General features: G+C 36.5%; 1 protein-coding gene across 1 annotated transcript in view; it reads right to left on the bottom strand.

The window, feature by feature from the left end:
• Positions 1-27,623, bottom strand: part of GSTCD (glutathione S-transferase C-terminal domain containing) — a gene marked incomplete at both ends in the record, with an annotated part of 53,292 nt that overhangs the window by 18,184 nt on the left and 7,485 nt on the right. Inside the window, one exon of the mRNA XM_084262897.1 lies at positions 27,116-27,209. Within this exon, the coding sequence (XP_084119023.1) occupies positions 27,116-27,209 (94 nt within the window). The remainder of the gene's footprint in view (positions 1-27,115; positions 27,210-27,623) is intronic.

Here is a 27,623-nt window from a genome sequence, read left to right as displayed (position 1 = left end):
TCTTTTTAAATATAGTGTTTGTCAGCTTAACATAGCTGTACTATATGCAAGTGCTAGAAAAAACAGAAGTCAAACAGATGAAGGATGTCAACCCAAGTGACTTTTATTTACAAAGAAAGATTCTTACCAGTCAGAAATAATACAAATCTTGCAGTAAATACAACTAGCAAGGGCAATAACTTTGCTATGGTCCAGTGGTCACCTAAGTCAGTTGAACAATATTCTTCTTCAACTTAAGCTGCTTTAATTCGATCAGTGTGGGCCAGTGTTAAACTTTGAAGATCTTCCACCCACTTCTCCAGGCTGGGGCCACCTTTCAGCTGCTCCTGGGATTGCAACTTTGCTTGGGCAAATAGAATGATCATCTTTTTTTGAGCTGTATTTTAATTCAATCCCATAAGTAGGGTGTTTGTGGTTTTTAGACTTGGGTGTACATCAAAGCAGGGAAACCAGAAAGGAGAGTGTGGCTGTTGTGAGAGAAGTCTGATCACTTCCTGTATTAGGATTTGAATATCTCCTAATTGATATAAAACTGTCCATTTAAAAGCAAAAGTTACATTCTTCAGAGCATTTTCAGCTTCAGGAATAAAACAGGTTGTTACTCTAGAATAGCTATAAACCAATTAACACTGCAAAATGCCCCTAACTGATTCCTCATGGCAGTCTAGACTGCAGAATCACAATAAACCTTGGCCCCTTCACATGTCATGCTTTGTATACAGGGTTTTCCTTATGTCCAACCCCCTTACTGTTACATAGCTTTCTGAAATAATTCAGTCTGGATGTTTCCAATGAGGCTGGACTAAAGTATTTATCACTGGATGCTTTTTATTTACATCAAGTCAAAGGGTCAGACTCTGAGCTCTGACACGAACATGCATTCAAAGGCTGGCTCTAACAGTAGTTTTGAAAAGGGATTCACTGCTTCATCTTGAGAATTCTCTTTCTTTCCTTTGCTAAGAAAAATACTAAAGGGACACCTAAATGTGAAAAATAAATTTGAGTCCACACAAAAAAGGAAGCCTGATCTAGACCAACGCTACAACAAATCATTTGACACATTAAAATTACATTTTCCAGGTCTATGAAGATATGAAATAGACTGAGAAACAAGGCTGAAAATACTCAAGAAATGCAAAGCCTGCTCAATTTGGTCATAAAAGCATTTCTTATAATGCAGGATGCTGAATCCCTGGAACTGACCAAGAAAACACTAGTCAAATTATTTTAAGAAAACCCCAACATCACTGTTTTTACATTTTGCACCACATCAGTTCCCTGTAGCAAACTAAGGTACAAATGGGAGCTTGCAGGTAAATTGAAAAACTGCTCATCAAACAATTTTCAATATAAAATGTAAGCAAAGCAGATAGCATCTATGGTGAGCAATCACCTGCTTCCTAACCCTCCCACATGGATGACTCAAGACAATCTATCATTACCTTGTTCTCAGAGAAATAGGAGCCCATTCTATTACATTTGAATTGTTGGGTTTGTTTACAGAAGCTAAAACACTTGTTCAATCAGATACAAGACCAGATAGCTTGGGGTTATTACTAACTCATTTTCTCTTCCTTTTCTTTTAGAAACTGGTATTCTGATCTTTCTTACAACACTAGATATGAATATATGTATTCAGATATATGCCAGTATGTCACTTATTTTCAGCTTGGACATCCTGCACTAGTTTAACTTCATTTCCTCTTAAAACCATTTTCCCACTGATGTTATTTCAAAATTAATCAATTTGGGTCAAATTTTTAAAAATTTATAGTAGTCTGGGGCTCTGATTGTATAAATATTTCCTTACTTCTGCATCAGAACTTTAATGCAATAATCCTGCTAGGAAATACTCTATCACAGATATAAGCAAAACAGAGCAAGTAAGTAATAAAACCCAGCAACATTAATTGAAGTGCTGCATGTCTATTACCCTTCTCCACCATAATTCACCTCTTACTATTTTTAAGCTCTCTCCATTCACTCTTGGAAAATCTAATTATGAGCTAACGATTCAGAGAAAACTCTTTTAGATCTATATATTGGGCTGTAATGTAGAAAACCACATTTTCCTCCATTTTTATTATTAACATTTTATAAAAAAAACTTGGTTTAAAATAGCCCTGTTTGAAGCAGGCAGAAAGATGTCCTGCTGCCCAGCATGCATTTTCATGAATAGAAGTGATCAGCAGCCACATTTATCTAAATAGTTCAGAGGACAGCAGGTTTTGTTTTTTTTTATTTTTTGCCCTGAGCAGATGTTTATCAAAACATGTTCTGCAACTATGAAGCTTGGAAACATTCCACATGCCCTTACTTGTTGGTAAAAGGGCATGTAAATGCTTACTTTTAGAAAGAGGTAACAGGTACACATGCCAATTATACAGGTTTTTTTGACCTAGCCTCTGAAAAGGATGGGACTAAAAATGGGTAGGCAAAAGCCAACATTTGTTGCCTGGAGCCTCATTACAGCAAAGCAGTACACACCTGCTTCGCACTCGGCAGTCAGACAATTCTGCCAAGACCAGGCTACGCACACTTCCAATGTCGCTGGCAAGAGAACTAACAGCATTCATGGGGTTATTAATATGCACAAATGTAAAATAAATGCCTCCCTGGGGGAGCAAAAACCCCAAGCATCACAAATAAAAACCTATAAACTATCCTTCTGGGGAAAGCATGCACTTTCTGTGAACAGATAAGGCCCTAAAAGACAACCTCAGATTACGCATTATTTTTACTATATAAGACCTTTTATGATCAAATGTGGTGATATTGTAGCTGCAGTCAAAGACATGTTTCACTTTTTCCCTTACCTTCAGATCTTTAGGGTGAAGATGGCATAAAGATAAGTCCATGTGTTCAGAATTCATGAGCAATTGCAGGGCCTCAAAACTGACCCTACTGGACTATGCCTGAAGTCCCTTCCAACCCCAATCACCTTATGACTCTACAAATTAATGTTACAGGTAGTAAGAGTGCTAAACATCTTGCTCAAAGAGCAGATGTCAGGACAAACAGCTGACAGATTTATAACAGCTTTACAGCAGTAGTGGTCCTTTAAATTCACACCTGCTGTCCTCACCGTGCCTCATCTGTCACTGCTTTTCTTTTTTGTTATCTCACTACACCCGAGAAGTCAGCCCCTTTTGCCTTTACCTTCCACTCCTTATGTGCCCAAACCCATCTATCACTCAGAGCAAGGTGTTTGAGAGATGCAAGGAGGAAAGCACATCAATACAAACCTTAGAAAGTGAAAGGCGATGAAACTTTTGGGGAAGAAAAAAGGAAAGGGAAAAGCAACCTCTTCTCTGCTGAATGTGGAAAAAGATTTCTAGTCCCAAAAGGAGTGCTGTTGTAGCTACACACAGTATTATACCAAATCTGAGCCACATCCAGGCTTGTGAAGTAGGGGCTGCAGACTTTCTGCAGAATCTCTTCAGATTAAGATGTCATCGCTTGACAACAAAACAAGCATCAAACGGTTTCTTTACCTCTCACAAGCCTAATGTACTGACTGACAGCTACTGTCTTGCTGAGAAAGGGGAACAGCTAACTCCTGCTGAATTCAGTGCTCACCAGGGGCTAAGAGCAGCTGTCTCTTGCAGAAACAGGAGAGCTCCTTCCCCAGCAGGAACCGAAGACTGGTCCCCATTGAGGTGAGCACAAGAGCCATAAACTCCTGTCTGTCACGCTTACAGCTGTTCAGCAGGATCTTGCCTCGGGAGGGCCAGCTCTTGGTAGTTAAGAGGCAACCGAGTCACAGTGCATGCGGAAACATTGGGGATCTCTCTTTATGAGCTCCCCATGCTGAATAACTGCTTGTTAGGGAAAAGGAAAAGAGCTCCGCATAGTAAGTAGCAGTGAATCACAGGCAGGTGAAGGTAAGACCAAAAGACACCTTCCCATACAAATAACCTCATTAATTCCCACCACAGCCTCTAAATAAGAAAAAAAATTAACTATTAGGTATATTAGTAGATGATTCCTGTCTGATTTGCTCGTCAATAAAAATGAGAAAGCCTAAAAGCAAGCTTAGAAGACAGACACAATTCATTTTGATCTTATGCATCAAACAATTGTGAACAGCTGGCTCCTGGGGAAACAGCAGTACTTCCAGCTTAACTTCACACGTCACATCTGTTTACCGTACAAAGGTTAGTGACTGGAGGAATCCCTCCAAAACACCCTGATGAAAAGGGAATAGAATACATCCTTGAAATTTCATCCTGCATTTCAGTCATTACAAAAATTAAATCCCCACAGCAAACAGTTTGATGACCGATTCATAACTCATTGGCATTTTAATATGCAAATAACAAAATCATTTAAGCATGGCTGGATCTGACTCCCTAACAAAGGCATTCTAGTTGCATTTGGAAACACCAAAATTACTCATTTCTACCTTGTCTGATCTATTCTGCAATTATCATGGCACTTATAGCGTCATCCTGTATAAATCTCGAGATTATGAAAATCTGAGTCAATTCAATCAATTTTATTGTATAAAATGAATGTCACTGGTATTCATGTGGTTTAAGTTAGTAGAAAGGCCTGAAAAAACATTAAGAGTTCATAGCAAGTTACACAACTCCAGTATAAGTTTTTAATTTAGTAATAGTAACAGCTTAATCATTTAATTCTTTTCTTTTAAATTAATTTTTTCTATTTAATTTTCTCAGCAAAGTTTGGAGAAGGGGAAATCCCAATGAACCGCAGTTTAGACAGTTACACACAGCCAACTCCAGCCTAGTCATACCTAGACTAGGATGTTTTCTGTACAGTTTTGAAGCGAGTCACCAGGTTCAGATAAGCAGTCTTTGTATCTCTGTTTGTATTACAGAATGAAATTCTGGAGGTTGTAAACAGACTTTTGTCACAAGCAGTATATAGGACAGATTTTAAACTTTAAAACGTGGATTTTCAATTAGCAATTCTCCTTCCATATTCTTTTCCATCCAGTGCTTTCTCATACCATGAACACAAGATGAGTAAGCCAGAAGCAGCTGAGTTCTTCAGCCATCATGCAAGGTTCCTGTTCCTGAGCACCAGCTGTGTGATTTTGCAGGTAACACACCACAGCCAAGTACAAGTTATCAAGTAGTCCCTTCACATGTTTATGGTGCTTTGGGAAACCACTTTGGGTCATAACCAACATGCATTTCAGCATTCTCCACTTTACTTTGGAGGAGCTCAGTAACTGTGTAGAAGCAGACCACTTCCTAAGCAACTCTGGCTTCAGAACAAATGTATTTATGCAGGTTCATTGGTGCCCCTGCCATCTTTAGAGCTGTAACAGATACATGTTATGTACCCACGCTAATAGAAACCGGGCATTTTACAGAATGCTCCTGTTCAGCCTGCTCCTTTTCATTCATGCAGTAACCCATTCAAATCCTTCCAGATTAGGTAAAGCACAAATTGACTGCAACCTGCACAAAAGCTAATTATGATGCAGTAAAGGACAAATTAATGAAATGAACAGAATATTTACTCCATTTTAATAAATAATGGTGTGATCATCTGGATCATACTTCATAGCAATGCTCATCTATTATGAAAAAATGCTATTTTACATTCTTTCTGTCAAACTGTTCAGTGAAGTTAAACAATCCTGCCATAAACAGAAATTTTTCATGACAGGTCAAACACACACAGAGCACACAGACAACAACGCTTTGCACCAAGTTTATAAAAAGAAAATGTAATGAAATTCCAACATGTTTTAACATGTTTCTGAAGGCTTGCACACAAAGGGAAATGCCTCTTGACACAGAATTGTTGGCTTGTGCTATACAGCACTTATTTGTAAATACATACGTTCCTGGAAGATTTTCAGAGCAAATATAAAATACCAATTAGAGATGATTTGGATATATAAATTCAGAAAGCTGCCTAAAGAAAGAAAATATTCTCATTCGGGTTCATCCAGTGCAAGATCACTTCAGAAACACTGCTGAAAAGCTAATTGTGCATACAATTCTCTGCTAAAAACATACAATGCCTCTGACAAAAGAGGAAAGTGAATGTTTCCTTACTGATATTCTAAGGATAAAAGTAATTCAAACTTGCAAAGACTGACACAGGTTAGCTCATTCTTCTGAAATCCAAAGCAGTGCAAAAATTGACTTTCCAAGACAATGAATATATAGAATTGGCACTTGTAGCCTTTTATCAATGGTCCTAACAACAAAGAGACTTCTTTTACTTATATCTCAAGCAGCTTTTTTCTGGGTGGCCTTCTGTATTATTCTTACACAGTTTATGAAAGCAAATGGCTAGGAAAATCCATAAATCCCATAAACCGCCTCTGAAACAGAGACTGGAATTTAAATGGGAAAAAAACCAGTTAATTAAACTATGGGCACCAGCCCAGCACCCTACTCCTAGGCTTTGTGTGTAAAGGACATGAGGAAACAAAGTCAGGATTCATTTGGCCCTTCTATAGCAAGCAATCTGAACAGCTGGCTGCTGGACAAACAGCAGTATTTTCAGCTTAGTTTGTACTTCTGTTTACTGTGCAAACTATCAGCATTCTTAAGTCCATCTAACTAAACATAAAGGTCATCCACAAACTTGTTGCCACCAAGAAAACTCTGCATTAATTAGAGGAAGAAATGTATAATACTGTTTTCATGCTCTTTACATCAACACTGATGACCTAGTAAAACATTAGCAAATGTCTCTCCCTTATCTCCCCAGTATATTTTAATAACATTTTTATACTTAAAATTAGACAAGCCGTTTTTAGGGGATGGAGAGAGACAGAAAAATTGTGTCACATGGACTGAAGTCATTCAAACAGCTTGGTGAATTTCCATAAATATTTCAGAAATGGTCCTGAAGCCAACAGACATGAAAAACTATGAACACTTTTTCCAACAGAAATTAATCAGCTCAGTCAACTAAAGCAAGACTCAGGCTAAAGAAACATCTGCCTTCTGAAACTTAAAAAGAAAATATCTCCCCTAGTAATCGCCAGAAAGCAGGTTCATTGAAACATCTGCCTTTATAAAAAATACACTTCTACAGACAAGAAAATAGTAAAAACAGGAGGTAGTTCAAGAGTAGTACATACAAGCCTAAGTCAAATATTTGTAGGACACTGAATAAAAAATACTCTCCGACACAAACCTTTTATGTCAAAGGAGCCAAAAGCAGGAAAACGCACAAAGAAAACAGCCCAACAAATCATCACAGCCATGGGTTTTTTGATAAATCTGCTGAATTACTCTAGTGCAACCTTGTGCTCCAATTAGAGGTACTGTTAAGGCTCTGGCAGATCTAGCCAGGTCTTAAAAAAAAAACCAAGGCAGCAAATGCCCATTCAAGTGCCATATCGCCCTTCCAGTCAAATCATCTCATAGAATTCTTTTTCCTTCATCATCTGTGGATACAGAGTTGTGGTACTGGAGACGATACAGATTGACTTCTGTAACACCATCATTTAATGCTGATGCAGAAATTGACCTAATAGGTCACCCAACATCTGTAACTATAGATCTCTTCATTGCCTAATAAGTTGTGACAGGGGATGTCTAGCAGTGCTTCTGGTAATATTCCTTAAACATAAAACCTAATATATGTAAGCAATAGGAGAAAAGCTTTGCATCATTTGTAAGTGAAGTCGCTCAGAAATCACTACATAAAAATGGAAAACAAAATACATTCTTTCAAGTTATTTAACTTCTTAAAATGTATGGATAACACCTAGAAGTAACCGGAGCACCACTTCCTCCTTAAGTTTTCTTCCTTTATATATATAATGTAAAATTTTATTTTCTCAGGCAAGTAATCACAGTCACTGCATATTGACAAAAACCAGTAATTATACCACTGCTCATTACTATTCTAGCCAAGGAAATCAAGCACCACTTATGCTAGAAAGATGAGAACATAAACCGCTCAGTTCACTCAAGCTGAACACTAATCACAGCTAAATCTCATTAAGAATCCAGAGCAGCAGCAGTGTAAGTACATAAAAGCTCTGTGCTGCATGAGTTCTTTGGTATATTTGAACTAAGTTTGCCTCTCACATATGTATTCACAGATGAATTTGGTTTAGTAAATGCATACGAAGCTAGGAAAGCAATATAGTTACCTACTTCAGAGTCACTTCAGAATGGGGTTAATAGTTTGCCTTTTTTGCTATCCTATTTTCTTAAGTTTTTCTATTCACAAACTCCACATTAAAAAATCTGCAAGGTACCTACTACCTACTGCATCCCATTCTACCTACAATAACAGCAGCGACAGGCAGAATTATTTCTCTGTGTGTTTGTAATGGTGTGGGGAATTAAGAAGATCCCTGTAAGACATGTCACAGGAAATTCAAAAGCACCTCAAAGTAGCTGAAAGAAACTACAATAGATCGGGAATCCTTCACCTTTGCACGGGCACCACCTGTGAGAGCAAGGCACATACATACTCCTGTGGTATTTCGGAGACAGAAGTTCTATAGATGCTTGAGTCCTTATATACCCATAGCACAAAGCAAGCATTCAAAGAAGAGCAAGTTAAAAGGATATTGACATTGAGTGAATTCTCCTCAAGGCCAAAGACATTAAATTGTTTTGACAGTAACTAATACAGACACAGCACAGCACAAAGCCTAGCCTACAGGGGAAAGTATGACCACTCAGATCAATACTGCTATAAAAATATAGTTCTTAAAATCTGAATTTCTGGTATAAGTGTGTGATTATTTTCAGGGTATTTAATGGGATTATTTTATTTAGATTAAAACACTTCTTCAGTAAACCAAACTGAAAAGACACAGAGCCAGAAGCAGCATATCGATACTAAAAGAATTATATTGCCATTACAAGGAAAAGCGTTCTTGCAATAGAACAAAAAAGGAGACTATACACAAGTATAGGAGTATCCATAACTGAGTACTCATTAATGTTATTTAGCATTTTTAATCCAAGAAAACCTGAGCTGTGATAGTAGCCAAATACCACCATGTACCTGCCTAATTGTGAATACTGGTAGAAAAGTGCAGTCAGTAAAATTTGAGGACAGAAGACAATCAACTGCTTTCAATCCATTTCCACTCTTAAGTACAAAGGAGCTCAACGTCCCTTGATAATCAATGGCTGTTGATGCATTGCAGTTTTATATAAAAATATAATTATCTAGTATGCTTCTAATTTTACTCATGCAGCAGCCACTGGATGTCTTATGAATGGACTATAGTGTTGGAGGGGGGATGTTGTCTTCTGTTGTGTTCTTATTAATTATTACTGAGTTGAAAATGCTTTAGAAAGTTAATAAAAAGTTGAACACTATGCTCTGTCCTCTGACACAACAAAAATGGGAAATTAATGCAGTATGGAGCACTCAACTGTGCAGCATATTTGAGATACAAAGCTAAAAGAATACACTAAGAGTCTTAAAAATGTTTCTTTGGCTTTATATATATTGCACAGTAACAAATCTAACCGAATCGTCTTAATGAAAAACATAAAATTAAAGCTGTGATTCTACTAAAGCTCTCACTGCTCATTTTTTACATAATCTCAACACAACTACTCCTACATTTAAACAAAGTACATATGTTTGCAGGATGGAAGAACAAGCTCCCCAAGTCACTGTAAACATTAAATTTACAAGGAAAACACAAAACCAAAAGGAAGCTTCCTTATATCTTAATTAACTTAAACTACTGCTCTTTAAGTAAGTGTTTCCCTACAGTATTTGTTAAAAGGATACACAATGTATGCAAAATGCTCTACATTCATAAAATGCCCTGAACTAGATATATTATTTGAGACCCTCGAAGACCACCTGCAGGGAAAAGAAATACAGCACAAAATCTGCCCATCTCCCAGAAGAACAGACACACTCACATAGATCTGCGTGTTTTGAACTTGACACAAACCCAGATGAAGTTAAATTTGCAACCAACCAGCGTGCTCTGCAGAACATCACCGCAGTGATTTTCCACCCTACTGTTTGCCATCACAACAGCCACAACATCTCCAAACAACCCTTCTGACCTTATCGCAAGCAGTCATAACCTCTGCCATATGTTCTACTTGCTCCCTCCAAGTGAGAAACAACTGTGGCTGTAATCTTTATGCCATAGTAAAAACAGAGATGTATAGACCTGTATTAACCATGAAGCAAGGAAAAAATGGTGGACACAAATGTAGAAATAAGAACCTAATCTTAGTTTACAAAGCAATTAAGATCCAAAACGTCAAGAAAGCTTGATTTATTCTCAGCATCACATCTTACTTATCAACCAAACTATCACAGAGAACTTACAGTACATCAAGTGGGATCACAACTGGGCCAAAGCATCCAGTAACAAGCACAAGCAGAGGAATGTGAAATACGTGCTGCAGATAAGATGGAAAGTAATCCATTTGGCAGATGTTTTTGAATAGCATAGAACACAGGATTAAGATTTGTTCTGTCTCAGCTCGAATGGGGGGGGGGGGGTGTTTCATTTATTTTGTTTTTAGGGAAACAGATTATTTTAATTAAGAAATCATTTCCAAACTTAAAAAAAAAAGAGTATAGTGAAGAAATCATGGCAAGGCTTCACAAAAATTTTACAGCAATAGATTGTGCTCAAAAAATAGGTTACAGAATATGGGGACACTAACAGTTCTGAAAGGTGACTATATGCCCATTTATGTGGCTTTAATATTTTAGATCAGGTAAACTGAGAGGAACCACATGAAGTAAAGTTATTTCTATTATCAAAATTCTTCAAACCTGGTACCTGCTTACAAGGCTATGGCTACTAAATCTGAAATACGTTTTGGGAATGACAAACCTGAACTAAAAAGAACGAGAGAATAACAACAAGCAAACAGCAGATTGCTTTAATGAAGAATTTTACTGTTCACATTTAAATACTTTAAAAACCTCAAAACACTAGAATCAACAATGACTAATTTAAGCAAGCATGAAACGTTCATTTGATTCATTCCTTAGTTCAAAATGCACCTGCCTCCCTCAAAAGTTAGCACCATCAACAGATGTTTTACAAAGAGGTCCAAACTATCTGAATCCCCCATCTATTACAATAATGAAAGGTTCTGCAAACCTGGAGAAGAAATACAGAATGAAGTTACCATAATTTTAAGTCCCGGATTTTCACAGATTTTGGGGAGTGGTTTGTCAGAAAAAATAAAAATTTAAGTTTAAAATTGCTAACAAATAAAATGTCTTACTTTGAAACTACCAGTCTGAACTTACAAGATCTGGATGTAAAATTTCAGATTTTCTTCAACTTTTCCTACACTTAAAGCATAGTGACGTTTTTTTTGCTTATTTCCAGTTTGCTACAGACACTACCAAAGAATGCAGTGTCAGGATTAGCACACAAAGAAGAGCTATACAATTACTTTAAGTTTAAAATAAAATGGAAAATTAGCTACAAGTATAAATTCAGAAGCTGTTCTCAAAAGTAAAAAGTCTTTCTTAACCCTTGATTCTAAAAGTGACATATTAAAAAAAGCTTTACCACCCTCAGCTACAAGACTTTCTACAGTACTTGCTTACAGCTTTATATTTCCCTTACAACTAAGAATTAAACATGTTCATATACATTTTATATTAAAAATAGGTTCTTGCCATTTGTTTAATACCACCATACTGATCCATACCAAGTTTCTGGACTATTTAATTAGGCCTGGAAATCCCAACACATTAGTTTGGAAATCATTTAAGTTATTATCAAGATTCCACAGAGCCTTCAACAACCAAGGTCTAAATTCTTAGGCTATGTGTTACTGCAGAGATAGACCTATACATTCCAATATTAAGCAGCTGTGCTTTTTTGACTAAAACCATTTACTGATTTTTTTTGATAGGACTGCTCACATTTTCCTGGATCTTCCTCCTTACCTTAAGCTTTAAAGGTAAAAAAATGGGAGAGGAAAAACTATTCTAAAACCAGTTAAATGCCACACTCCAGCAACAGCCACAATTTTCAGAGTCCAGCATGATTAAAATATATTAAATTCTTACATGACTACAAATCATATTTAAGTTTCCGTTTTATTTGAAGAGAGTAAGATGGGTCAGTGGCTGCTATAGTAACAGGAAAGCAGAGTTCAGGTTCTGGCTACTTCATACCACACTTGCAGTCTTCCTCAGGCACATTAGCTAAGCTCAGTCCCTCAGCTGTTAAGACATGGGACAGCCGTAATACCTAGTTAAGTCAGCACTGACTTCCAACAGCTGAGAAGCTGTAAACTAGAGAGCACAGCAATAACAGCAACATAAATATCTACAATAGAAGGATACAATTAAGAGTGTTCCCAGTTGCGGAACAAACATGTGAAAGAGCTACATTGGAAAAGCAGCACCAAGGAACAACCACACTGCACTAGCCCGCTCAGAGGATATTTTTATGGTACCGAAAGTATTTCAGAGGCTACAAATAAGGGGAGGAAAAATTAACAATTTGAGTCTACAAATCAAACAGGAAAAGAGATTAGGATGGATACCACAACTGCTTTCCTGTGGTATTTTTTATTTTTAGCCTCAACATATGCTAGAAGACTATACCTATATTAATTGATCTCCTCCTCCTGTTCTGCAACCTCTGACATCTTCTTACATTAAAAAAAAAAAAAAAATCACTAATTAGCACTAGGCCAAATCCAATCAAGGTTTTCTGGTAAAATAGAAGTCAATAATAAGAAACATTCAAAATGTAATACAATTTGAATACGCACAAAGATATAGGTAACTGTCTTTCAGACAATTGCAACTAAAGACAGAATGAAAACTTGATCCATAATACATACACTTGGTTCAAAAAAGCAAAACACCCCACCCTCGGTATGACTTTCTTAATTTCCTGATTTACAGTGATCAGAGATGTGTTGCGGTGACCTCAGCCAAATTATTTCAAAGCCAATCACAGCACTGAATTATGTCAAAAGAAACAAAACAGTACATTGTTTCTGCATTAGTCCAGAGTTGGGCTCCAAATGTTTCATAGAGTTTGGCAGTAACAAGACAGCAGAATGAACAGCCTGTCCATACATCCTTTCAGATGCTCAGTGTTGGAAGCCAAGGAGGACTTGATCTTAGAGCTGATACCCCCATAACTATCTGAGTTCTACATCCTTATCTTGTCTCTCTTACGAAATTACTCTGGAATTGTACCAAGCGAAATCAAAGCACAACTCAATATACAGAGGTAGTGGCAGAATCATTCTGTTCCAGAAAGAACAAGTGACAGGTTCTCCAGGCAACAAGCTCATCTGGGACAAGGACTCTAATTATGGGTCCACACAGCATTAAGTACAAGAAAGATTCTCGGTCAGGTGGAAGCTAAACAATTGGGCACTACTACAGGACTACTACAGGACCAAAAATGCAGCTTACTTATATTGCAAAGCTTTGACCCAATATCCTCCTGGGAGCTCAATTAACACTTCTAATTCCACACCCCTCCCTGCCCCCATCCCCCCTTTTGCAATTTAACTCGCACTGAAAATTTAGATCACTTTCTATCTATCTACAGCACTGTTCTCAAGTCAAGCCAGGTTTCAGGTATCCTTTCACAGCTAGCATAGCAGTATCTAGGCACAAGTTCCAAATTGTGTGCTAATTTTTCACAGATACAGTAGTATGCCAATGCCTAATTCAGCTCAGACTTGTACTGCAAAGAGATGTGGCAGTGAAGCCCCTGTTCTGTTGAGAAACTAGAGTACTATAGGAATACAAGCAACAGAAGAGTCCCTCACCTTAGAACTCTGCAGACCAGCAGATGTTTATTATGATTAGAAAGTTCAAAATAAGCAAATATTCACAAACTGAAAGTGAAGGAAGTTACACCAAAGCCACCCAGGGCTAAGACCATGGTGACAGGACTTAGGCAGTCTCTCTTGTTTACCTAGGTTCTTCTGCAGCATTACACCGCAGATGTAAATTGCAGTGATCTTTTCAACAGAAAAGATTAAAGTCATGACCTCAAGAAGGCAGCTGTGGTGGGCTGGAGGCCAGGTGTCCACCCCAAATCCACGCCACCACTGCCCTCCTCAGCTGGACAGGGGAGAGAAAAATATAACAAAAGGCTCATAGGTCAAGATAAGGACAGTGAGAGAATATCACCAATTACAATCAGGAGCAAGAGAGATGCAACATTCATTTATTACTAATCAGAGAAATTGATCCAAATCTTAAAAACACCTTCCCCCCCCATTCCTCCCTTCTTCCCAGGCTTCACTTCTCATTTTTCTACCTCATGTAGTGGTCTTGTCCAGAAGCTACAAGGGAATCTCTGCTCTGGCACCCAGAGCACCTCCATACCCTCCTTCACTGAGCTTGGTGTCTGCAAGTTTGTCACATCTATTCACTCTGGCTGCAAGAGCTCCTGCTTTTTTCTTTTCTTTTTTTTTTTTCTAGCACCCCAGAGGAGCTATCACTGTCACTGATGGGTTCAGCCTTGGCTGAACAAACCTTTGCTGCACAAACCCAATACAAGAACACAGAGAATACAGAACTAAATGAAAATAAACATTTTTCAGCATTACCACTGTTGCTTCATCCCTTTTTCAATTTTTCTTAATATAAAGGTAACCTTTTTCAAGTTCTGGAGGACACTCTTCACAGCACACTGCTAACAAACAAACCTTATAAACTATGCTTTCCTCTCACATTTAGAAGAAATAGTTTACTGATTTCAGAATCAAAAGAATTCACTTCCACTCAGTGTGCAACATTAACACCTGTTAATAGTCATCTTTGTGGAACAGTCGCCTCTGTGCAAGCTGTTAACTTCTGCTTTTGAAAATATTTTTTTTCCATTCTTTACACTACCAAGTATACCTATTTTTAAAAACTCCAATCAAGTATCTAGCTAAAGGATTTGAAAATGTACTCCTCAAAGAAACAAACATGTTGAGCAAAATGTGGAGGAATACACATACTGCAACCTCTAAAGAGCAGTAAAAAAAAAAGTAATTTCATTCACGCTTAGATTTGTGTCTGCAACATGAAGCTTGGACAGAATTACTGCTTTTACTTTTAACATTACAGTTAACAAGTTGTAATGAGTATAAATACAAAACCCAAATCATCAAGTATTAAAAACTTCAGAAATTTATCCATACTAATGTCAAATTTGTGAGTAACATCCATATAAGAATGATGTGGATAGATAACCAATACTTAAAGTGGTCCTACAGGAAAGTGGGAGAGGGACTGTTTATCAGGAGTGTAGTGATAGGACAACGGGAAATGGCTTCAAGCTGAAAGAAGGCAGAGTTAGTTTAGAAATAAGGAAGAAATTCTTTACTATGAGGGTGGTGAGGCGCTGGAGCAGACTGCCCAGAGAGGGTATGGAAGCCTCCTGCCTGGAGGCGTTTAAGGCCAGGTTGGATGAGGCTTTGGGCAACCTGGTCTAGTGGAGGGTGTCCTCTCCATGGCATTGGAGCTGAAACTAGATGGTCTTTGAGGTCCCTTCCAACCCAAAGCATTCTATGATTCAAACAATACATACCAAATATTACTATAAAACACAATGGAAATGTGAGGCATGATACAAGGTATCTACAAAATGCCTAACATCTCGCACGTTGCCCATTGCATTGCAAGTACCAGCACCATGTTCTTCCCAAAAGATACCGGCTTGTTGAGTCCCACTGAACTCGCACTGAAACACATGACCCAATCCAGGACACAGCATGAATTGCTAGCTTGTAGAAGTCCATGACATATACCTGTATTTTCCAAAGTCTTTAACTGATGGAGGACAAAGAAATGAAGCCAGTTTCCATACACAATCTTGAACATCACAAATACAGTGTAGATCATTTACAACTCGTAGCTTTCACTGCAGCCTTCAAAATACCAGTTGCAATGTCTAGGACAGCAAGGCACCTTTATATAGAACAGAGAAGTTTTTTCCAGCATAGCCATCCTAACAAAAGGAAAACTGCAGAAAACGTGCATTGCAGCTGAGAGCCAAGACAAGAACTTTGCCCAGCTTAGTATTTCTTCATGGAAGCAGTCAAAACATTTTTACTGTTAAGAGGTATCTTAGTCTTTGGGGGTGGGGGTTGTTGGTTTATTTCCTGTCACTAAACTGCATGAAAGATCTGCAAATGGGACATTCAAAAGCATTTAAGCAGATTTAAGAGCACTTAAAATTCTAGGTAGAGTATGCTGACAGAACACAACTAAATGAATACTAGTTCAACTGGTCCACTGACAACTAGTCCAAGCTATTTAAACATCAACACAAAACCCAACAAGTCCATGACAGATCCACAGAAGTTCTAAAGTAACCTTCTGGAACATACTGAAATAAAAGTATCATATCTCTTATTTCTGAATTTTTAGATTAGTGTTCCACAACAACTGGGGACAAATTTTATTGCTTCAGATTAGATTTGACTGATTTTAATATTAGGATTATTCTCCACTTACAAGATTCTACAAACAGCTGAATTTCCTACTTGCCTTCACTCTTCAATACTTTAAAAAGTTTTTAAAGGATATGAATTCCTTTTGATATTGCTATGGTAAGATGCCAGAAATTTGACACTAGACATGCGCCAAAAATTAACTTTTCAGAAGATATTCCAGACCATCTGGAGAAGATGCATTTCAAGCACAAAATAATTAATACCACCTTCACTAAAACACTAAACATACAGTAGTCTGGCCTTGCCTTTCTGCAACTAAAAGCTTTGAAGATATCAGACTACTCAGAACAAGATTACGAATCACTCAAAATTTTACTTTTTTTTTTTCTTTTTCTCAAATATGGCAGCGATGTTTTCCTTGAAATTGCTGATTAGAACTGTAAATGCACAACTATGGCCTAAGAAATCACTTTCAGGAAGAAGTAAAACGAAACTCCAGGCCTTATCCAGTTTGGATATCCAAATAAAGTAATACAGTCATGGTTCTTAACATAGAAATCTAAAAACACTGAAAGTGCAGATGGAAACCATAAGTAACTGCAACAGACAGAAAAAAAATCCTCCTTATCTCATATTTTGCCACAAATGACTTATGGATTGGAAACAAAATCTGTACCTCAAATCTGCAACAGATAAAGATTGGGGGAGGGAAAAAGGTCTGTGCAGCCACTTGTACAATGCTTACCTTTAAGAGCACACACACCACCTGTGTTTCAGAAGAGACATTAATTTCAAAGAGTGTTTTATATACAGAAGCCTATTGAAACACAATAAATATGTTGCAATTCTAAATTCCTTACAAAATGTCAATAAAGAGCTTACAGTAATTTACTAATGCTGTATAAAACATGACAGTCAACAGTGATGTGCTTTTTACATGATGGTGAGGCAGTCCCACTCCCTCAGTGTACAAACTGACACTGCAAAACAAGGTTCAAAACACATTTGCTTACATTTCTGAAGGAAACTATCTAGCTTAATGACCACAAAATAAATCTCAATTTAATTTATTGGGGTAATTAATTGACATAAAATCTGGGCAATCACAAACTCTGGAAACAAGCAGTAGCCTTAGAAACAACTCCTTAGGTATATTAAATATTAAATAAGAGAGATTAATAGTTTCATTAATCCCGCAAAATAAGAACCTGAACTAAGAACATAGGTTGAATTATTTTTCATAAATAACTAAAAATGATCTAATGGCTTTTCCAAAGACCATTACAAAATAGATAAGACATTGAAACAGGCTGCCCAGGGAGGCAGTTGAGTCACTGACCCTGGATGTGTTTAAAAGACAGGTAGACGAGGTGCGCAGGGATATGGTGTAGTAGAGGACAGGTACGGTTGGACTCTATGATCTCAAAGGTCTTTTCTGATTCTGTGATTCTGTGTAATCACCTATGAAGTATTTCAACTTCCAGGAAATCTTCTCCTCCTTCCCTCCCAAGTCAGTAACAATGTTTTAATGAACCTATCCCCAGAAAAACCTATGAACAAATGTCAATAAACTTGACTGAGAACTATGTATAAATTTGTTTGGTATTTTTGCAGTATTTTGTTGCAAAGGAAGAAGAGAAATACACACTCAGGCTCAGTTTCTGTCATTCTTTGTGCTGCAGTCTTTTCAGTGCCCAAGCACAGAAACTATACCTTCCTTCTCATGTTGACTTCATCTTCTAATTTTAACTTCTGGTTAATTTCTTGGTGCCTACATTTTCATTTTTGGAAGCAAGACTATACCAGGAAGAGAAATTATGAGAGGTTCAGTTAGCTGACTACTTCCCCCCCAGCATTAAGAGGGACACATTATCCTGTGCTCAGAATGCTGCTAAAAGAAAATAAATAAATAAATAAATGGCTAGTTGCTTAAAATTCACATCTTTGCAACCCTTCAGCTGCCTCCTTTTTCCTTCTGTCATATCAAGCAAGTTACTTCCCTTTCCTCATAATTCCAGCTATAACCTATCCTTCAACACAACCACCTTTGTCAGTTACCAAGATTTTGGCCCTCAAATTGCGGATGCATTTATTGATCAATTTAAAAAATAATCTTAAATCACTTGGGCAATGCTGCTCAAGTTGTTACATATGTGCCAGAAAAAATTCCCAGAATCTTCCACTGAGGTCCTCATTCTCTTACAAGTACCTCCCCGTATTCTCCTTTATCCCAAAGGATATAAAACTCCAGCAGAAGTTGAGCTGATCAGTTCTCCCTCTGTGACTTCTTGCTCAGTTGTTACCTCCTTCCTTAGATTGGAAAACACTGAAAGCAGAAGGTTTTACTCTGCTCTGTGTTTATACAGTACCTAGCACAACGAACTCTGCAATTCCTGCTTTTAGGTCCTACTCCAACACAAGAAATGTAACAACTGTTAAGACATTCACTGTAATTTAAGGAGAAAAAGAAAAAAGTTTTAAATCTTTTTTTCCAGCAAGTGGTCCCAAATTTGGGGATTAGAGGTTAGGGAGGTGAGAACTGCTACATAGAAAGTAATCTTTCTCTTAGGTGACTCCTTAAGTCAGCTCCATCCATCCACCCAGGTAGTTTCTTATCCAAACATATTTTGCTGCCCTCCTGTGGCCTGTGAAGATTAAGCCCTAAAAGTCACACACACACACCAACGGCACTGGCAAAAAAAAGCTGAGAAACACTCTGCTTCCACTCGACCAGTTCACGCTTTCATCTTAAAAGACTGATTGCACAGCACAACATCACACTTTGAAGAAAGCGGAAAAGCCAAAACCCTGTTGCAGAGGTAAGAAAGGTCTCCCAATGCCTCTGTTTGAAAGGACTTAGGTTTTTTAACAGAAATGCAGAGATCAGTCACGCTCACTTAACAGTTGAGCTGATAAATTTAAAATTCAGCTGCCTCTCAGTTATAATACATAGAAAACAAGAATGTAAGTGACCTATATTGTTAAGAAAGGTGGAAAAAACCCCTAACTTTGAATCCTTGTACTGACTCTGCTACATAGCTATACGGATTACAAATCCCCACACTCTCAAACAGGCCAAAAGGACACAAGCTATGCAGTGGTTACACCCTGTCATTGATGCAGCCTAATGAGAAAGCTTACAGAATCATCTTCCAATAAGTAGTGAAGACTTCGTACAGCAAGAAATATCAGAATATTGAAGCAGATAAATATCTGTTAAATACAATACTGGTGTTACAAAACATCAGTTTAAAATCTATACCAATGGGAATACTAAGATATCTAAGATATTAGTATTTTCTAGAAAAAAATTATGAAGACTAATGTAATCAATAATTTCTTTTGTTTATCCAGAATATTTGGAGACAGAGGCTCCTTCTAAATCTCTGTAATAAATACAAATATGCTAATACATATGGAAGTTATTACTACAACATTTGATTAAAATATTTTGAAAGCTAAAACAGATATTTCAGAAACAGAAACATGTGAATGAAGTAAAAGCTGTATTTTCACTTACGTGGAAATAAGTCAGGATTTCTTGATGCAGCTTTACTAGTTTTGAGACGCTACCCCAAGGTTTTTAAAGGTATTCATATTCCAAAAAGGGGCACAATTTCAAAAGCAAGCTGAAAATCATGTAAATACAGATTTAAAACTGGACAAGGTATAAAAAAAAAAATTTGACCTAAGTTTGAACATTATATATACTCTGTAGGAAAGTTCACATCTAGTAGCACAAAGAGGAAAACTCCTAAAACAGAACTCAGGAAAAAAGTAGTTAAATACTTTCTTGTATGCAGCTTACAGGCACAAAGGCGCAAAGAAATGTGTCATTTCTGTCTTCTCTACAAGGTGTCATTTGGTATCACGGCATCTCCCCTCAAATGCATCTTACTGACCATTAACAGAGATACATTAATACATACTTGGTTCCCCAAAAATACTCTCCACCATGATTTCAAATGATGTTTAGAAGAAAAAGTCTTTTTGGATCACTTTAGTCATCTGTTCTGGAATTTTGCTGGACATTTAAATTGATCAATAAGTGCTAGAGTGGATCATCAATCCTTCTTTCCTCAATAGTAATCTGTAAAGAATGACCAGCACTGCTATGCTATGGAGTTCTTAGCAGAAACTAGTTCTCTAAACCTCTAGCTTGGGAGATAAATAATGTAACTTTGGAGCTCTGCTAGGAACACCGAAATACAAAAGAGACAAAGAAACAAGAAAACTACTACAATGATACCAGGAGGAGATCGAATAATTTAAATGAAACAAAGGGCAGAGTTGCTTAGCAGGCTGTTTATCATTCATTAAAGATTTCCAAGGAAGACATAGAAAATTAACTCTCATATGACTAGCAGATTTTTTTTCTTTTTCAACTGGACTATTAAATTAACATTCTTTGGTTTTCATGTCCTTCCACGTGTGAAACTTTGGAGACAAAAGGGAAAAAAACCCACAAACTACATTTTCTGTTTAGGGCAGATCATACTCAAATTCTATTTACACATTGTCAGGTTACAGCAAGTGTAGGCATTTTTTAAAAATTCACTCTGATTAATCAAGAACATACTTTAATTCAACAGTCTGAACAAAGACTACTTTAAATTTACAAAAACAAATTATTAAGAATTACCTTCAGTTCCAAAAAATAAATCCCTAAAACATTTCAAGTGGCAAATTGCAGCATTTAATTTTAATTACTTTGATATGTTCAGTAAACAAACACAAACCACAGCAGGACTAAATAAAGCCTCCACTGAACTTTACATACTGTATTCCATAAAACAAGTATCTCAGAAGTCTAATAAACTCACAATTAACAAGAACTTGTAAATTGTAAACACCTACCTCTAGGGATTAAACTCATCAAAAACTGAACTTCTTGTTCAATACTTAACTTGTATTGAATAGGGGATATTCAATAAAGGGCTAAGGCTTTAGTAACTCTGATTTTACACTTACTCCACAAAGGAGGACACTAACACAAAGGTGACACTCCTCTTTGTGATTATCAATCCTTCAGTTATCCTCACCATAATAATCTCTTACAGAACAGGCCAAAAATCCATGAGAAGGTGCCCTAACTGAATATTTTAGTATTTCATGCAACAGACTTTAAGCTAACAAATGTACTGAACTTATATCCCTCATAATGCAGATGCTTTGGGTTTGGGATGTATATAGACCTTGTATGCTTTCAAAAAGTATTAATTTCAGTAAAACATCATACCTAAAAATCATTAATGTATACTAATTTAACTTAGTGTAATAATAGCTTTGCCTCCTGCCTCCAAATAGACATCTTAAAAACATAAAAGAATGTATTTCCTCCCCTTTTGTAGTTTGGCAACAAAGACATTCACCAAAAAAAAAATAAATTGGAGAACACAGAAATAGCAAGAACAGTACATATTGCCACAGAGAAGTTATCTGGTTTGGTGGCATGCATAATTTATTATTTCCAGCTACACATACATAAGTTTTTTTTTGCTAAAAGTTAGTAATTGCATTGAAACTCCCATCAAAACTGTCCTCAGGCCAGCTATGCAATCCCAGAACAGTCAAACGATCCAAATAACTTGCATATGAAATCTAACATTTTGCAAGAATCCCCTTTTAAAGATAAGCCACATAAAAGAAGAGAATTGCAGTCATAAGCCTGTATTTTCTTAGACTTATCTCCTCAAACTCTATTGTTGTCGATATTTAAGCCACAAGCATTTCCTTTCCTCGCTGTTACTGAAAACTATTTACCTCTCAATTATTTATCAAGAATATGAGGCAACCTGGCTCCACTGCCATCACGGGCATTCCGATATTGAATTACAAAATACAATACAATCATAAATGTGGTTCAAACTTTTAATTGAGTGCAGCAGAACTGTAACTTGAAGGAGAGGTTAATAAGAAGCAGCTTCAGTTGAGTTTCCCTTGGATTGTTACCCATGTGGCTTGCAGGCAAAGAGCTGTCTGATACGGAAAAGTCAACTGAAGGTTGAATTCCTGCTTCAGGATGCTTGAGGTACAGAAATAGGCTACAAAACTATTAAAAAAAAAAAGTCTTCAAAGTCTTTCTAAAAGTTCTGACAAGTTTGAAGGGAAATAGAGAGCTTTAAAGTGTTTCTTTTAACTCTTTGGTTTTTATATAAGAAATGCCTGCCTGGATCTCATTTTAGAAACAATATTGCTTTTAACATTTGAAGTAAAACATATAATTCGCATCTGCAGATTAGCAAATTTTTAATAAAATATCAGATTCCCTAGAACAGATTCAATTTTTTAAGCATTGTGTATTCTGATCTCAGAAAGCAGCTCTCAAGTCTAAAATATTCCAAAAGTAATACCAATAAAAAAAGCAGAACAAAATCAAGTAACTGTGACCTATATATCTTCACAAAATAACCCTAGAAGCAACTTGGATATATTGAATAAACCTTGACAACAATTTCAAATCAAATAACTCTGTGTCTAATAAAGCATTTATCCCACAGTTAGTCAGTTCTGTTAGCAATTACAAACAGAAAGTACCCAGAGTCACAAACTTTTAAATTGGTTGAGATAACCTAGTTTAATGCTGGTTTCTTTCAATTTTGTAAAAAAAAAAAAAAAAAAAAAAAAAAAAAAAATTACAAGAAATTAAAGCAGCCATTAAAACATCAGTAATAGTAATCTTTAGTCACGTGAAGTTAGAAGACAGTTGATGGATTTTGCCTTTATACCAAATGACTAAGAAATCAACATAATGTCCAAAATACAAGGAACTCAAGAGGAAAGCCAAACTTTTCAGTGGTTAATGGATCAAATCAAGAATCTCATCATAACTCATTGATGTCTCCTCCCACCTTTCAGTAAAGCTATTTTTGTATGTGATAAATGAAGGCTGACAACGTTTCGGAATTTTCATCTGCCAAGTTAAGAAGTCTCTGCATCTTCTCTGCTGAGAGGCCACACTATACTAAAGTATCTTAATATCAATTCTGGAAGCTGAAGCCAACACTGATCCTCCAGGATTACTGTTTGGTGTATCATTAAGACTGCTTAATAAAAACAGCAGTTAATTCCACTTTCTGATTTACTGTTATTGTTTTAGCCTGTGTTATTTAAGTTTGGAAGATGTTCCTAAACTAAAATTGTAAACATTGTTTTATTGTTGTTGGTCCATCTGTTATGTTGAACAGAAGCTCTTTTAAAAAAATGATGTACTTCATAACATATTCTTTCACTTCAGAATATCTAATTTAAAATTTAACCACAATTCTGGAGAAATAAAATTTAAAATGCATGAATTGATGAGCTTAAAAAGTGTTACTGATCTAAAGAAAAAGAGCATGCAGGTATTAGTTACTAGATTTGTATTTCAGACCCTGTCCAGATAAAAGGTAACAGAGGTAATGGGCAAGGTAGCAGGATAGGAGCATCTAGGGAGTGTTTTGGTGCCTGAGAAGTCATTTTACAGAACACCACCATAGTAAATAGGTAAACAGACTCACAACTACTTGCATATTTAGTTTTCAAAGAAAGCCCAGAAGTTTTATCTCAAGTGCAGACAAATTAGCTAATGCCTTAACAATATGCACTCTGGAGATCAAGACTATATGTCACTCTGAACAGTGACACAGATCAAATCAGATGAACGGGCATCATGGGGAAACTATTTTGACTGTGCCAATTTGTCATTTGATGAAGGAACTGTAGCTTTTAATCCAGACTATATTTGTATTGTTAATTTGTAAATAGAAAAAAAACCCCCAAACTTGAGTTAACATCTCACAGAACACAAATGAGGAACTAGTAAAATGCATTAGGTTTTGAGAAAACATTTCTAAATAAAGTATGAAGAGAAATACAAGTTTTTTATGAAATGTGCTATAAAATCAGTGCTTATGGACAGAGAATGAAGGAGAAAAGGTATGGAGAGAAAAGGGGCAAACTAACAAGTGACTGACATAAGTACTCAGTATTTGCAAAGCACCTAGATGAACTCAGTACTTGAGAGTTGACCCCAGAAAGCAAACCAAATTACTTTGAAATAATATACATCAGTGGGATCTCCAAGATAAATGGTTGTCCAACTATAAGCAATTAACAAAAATTATATTCTTCATCCAGCTATACATACTGCAATGTCATTTCTCAAAGCCACATCCTAAGAAATTACTAGCATGGCTCAAGAAATTAGCCATACTCGTCATTTCTTATTATAATCAAATAATTTGAGAGAACCATTTATCAGATATTACGTTAAAACAGTGTCACTTAGTTTTTGCTAAATAAAACAATGTTCCTATCCCAAAAATATAGCATTTCCTTTGGGGAAAAACATCACCACTAGCAAACAAAAATGGTGGCACAGAAAGCGCAGCTTCCTCCTCATGTCACTATTCTTTCTGTAATTCAGACAAGCTCTTTATTTCTAACATGAACATTCTGTACCTATATTTATATAAATAACTGAATATGACACCTTTGGTAAGATTTATATTCATGCATATATTAAAAGTCTCCTATTAATAAAGGCAGACCTCAAAAAAAGAAAAATCATCAAAGATCAAATTCTCAGCCGACAAATTATTTAGGAAAAGACAACATCATAAAGGTAACCTTTAAATACTATCTACCTGAAATACCTTTAAATACTATCTACCTGAATGCCTGAATGTAGAGAAAGGGCAAGCATCAATGAGGGTATCATTTTATTCAGGCTAACCTTTCTGCAACAGTTTTATACAGTCAATTAGATTGGCCATCAACTTGCTGCTAATCACAAAGCAAACCTCAATCCAACAAACTTGATCAGAGTCATTCTGCGGTTCAGCCAGGCAGGTTAGCACCCCATCTTACACCTCTGCACTCGACACAGAAAATGTGAAAGGCCTTTTCTTTCTCCTTACTGTTTTTTTAAAATTCGTACATGAAAAGTTACACCTCCTCCTGACAAACACTTGTCCAAATCCATTCAGTACTAGGGATCGATCAGTTACTAGGAATAACAAAGTATATAAAATACTTGACATGCTTCTTTGGCAGTTATGTTTATACATAATACATTAAAATGCACTCGTTTAGGAAAACCCAGCCCTATGAATAGGAACAGTTACACAGTTAAAGGCCTACCTGCCTTCCAATAATTAAGAGCAAGTTCTGTTTATAAAAGGCATTAATTTATTTTGCTCTAGCTTCATCCACTTCAAATTCTTCACAGAGTCTGTAACTGAGTCCTCTATCTTCTACTGCACACGCACTCCCAGTTTTTATTACAGTGATCTTTCCCCATTCACCAGACAGTAAGTTGCATTTCAGGTGGAGGAGCTCTTCTCTGACCTACTACAATTTCTTCATTTATGGAAAGCTGTTTTCATGAGAAAGCTGGCATTAGTCACATATTTTACTACTTGCTACATTTGTTCTGTAGACAGTTTCACACTTTGGAAACAGCAGTATAAATTTGTCCAGGGCTATCCGCTACCTTTGTAAGTAAATACCATCACATGCACACTCTGTCAGTTTGGCTGTAATTTCAGAATGAGATACCACAAACAAAGCACTTTTCTTCTTTAAAGTAATTCCTGCTTAAGTACTACTACTTCTTTCCTAAGTCGAAAGTTTGGGAAACTGTGGTTCAGCACTGAAGAGCCATTTGGACAATACCCCTAACATACTTTAACTTTTGGTCAGCCCTGAAATGCTCATGTAGCTGGACTAGATGATCATTGTACATACCTTCCAATTGAAATAGTCTGGTCTATTCTATCTCATTCTGCTTCAGAAATATGACTAAATAAATGAAATGCAAATCACAGTGTCAAAAACCTTTAGTTTTGCAACAAGTAAATAATCCCTACCAAAAAACCTAAATTAACTTAAACATCTAATCTAAATAATAGATTACAACTGCAATCATCAGTAATTCTTTACTGTCATAAATAGCTGTGACAGCAAGGTGGTCTAATCAGACTTACAGGCAGACTGAATAATTCAATCCTAAAACTTCCACATACATATAACAGAAATTCTGCATTATCTGAACTGAGATAGAGCAAAGAAATTATGTCAGGTATGCTAACATTAAGATTTGCCAGCAAGTTAAATTACTTGACTTTTTATCCACAGTAAATTTTTAACTTTGGCTCAACTGCTATGAACATTAGCAAGAAGAAATTTATTTACAAATTATAGAGATAATCTTTGAAAACTTGAATTGCATTGCTCAAAGCCAGTTCAAAACCCTGTCAGATTCAGTAACAACTTTCTTGGCACGCCAGGTAGGATTTAGTAGGAGAATATTGAGAAAGTAATTCATATAACAATGACTAGGCTATACTAGAAAAAGAATAAGGACACAGAGAACAGTACCTCTTGGAACAGCAGAGGTAAGAATGTAGATGTATCCAACTGAAAAGTGAAATCAACTCTCACGTCAAAAAATTTCTTTTAGTCTTACGTGACTGTTGCTCCTGGACTAAAACTTTCTCTAAATTAGGAAATGGCATCAGCATCACTGATCTTTAGTTCCAGCAACAGTGGGAAAAAATATGGTTTAGGAATCAAGGTCAAGCTTTTATTCCCACTTTCGTCATCAACTGTTGACGACCTGAGTGAATTCATGTCACCATGTTCCCCAAACACATTTAAAACTGCTTACCTGTTTTACATAACAATGAAGTAAATTGACTCACATATTTTTCTATTAATCTCTTAAGTAGCTTCACCAAAATATACTGTTAAATACATGCACACATAGATAAAAAAAAAACCCTTACCTTCTCCAGGACTGACTGCAGATGGTAGACTGGTCCAGTCTAGGGTCCAGTTGGGACACGGATGAGGAGAAAACTTTGCTTCAATACCATTTTCCTATGTAAAAATGGGGGGAGGGGAGGAAAGTTAAGACCCCTGTCCTTTATACACTAAAGTTGGCAGCAAAATTCCCACTGAATTTATTGCCATCAAATCAAACTGTGGAACACTTTCAACCTTACTGAAACTAAATAGGCAGCCTCTAGGTTAAAAGTAGAGAGTTATGGAACACGATGGAGAATTTTCTTTAGCAAAACTCACTGGAGCTCCCAGAGGTACAAAGCTCTAATTAAATAGCAAAAATCCAACACCAAAGATAGAATAACGAAGTTAAACATAAAAGGATTATCATCCTTTATCTAACTGACTTTAAAAGAGGAATACAATATTGCAATCCAAACATAAAGTTATTGTGATTATTCAGAATTATTGATAGGGCTTCAAGCAGTCCTATCTTTGCTCAATTCCTGA

Source organism: Gallinula chloropus (assembly GCF_964237585.1).
Source record: "Gallinula chloropus genome assembly, chromosome: 4".
NCBI lineage: Eukaryota > Metazoa > Chordata > Aves > Gruiformes > Rallidae > Gallinula > Gallinula chloropus.
The sequence above is the reverse complement of the archived record's forward strand: the minus strand, read 5'-3'. Positions and strand labels throughout refer to the sequence as shown.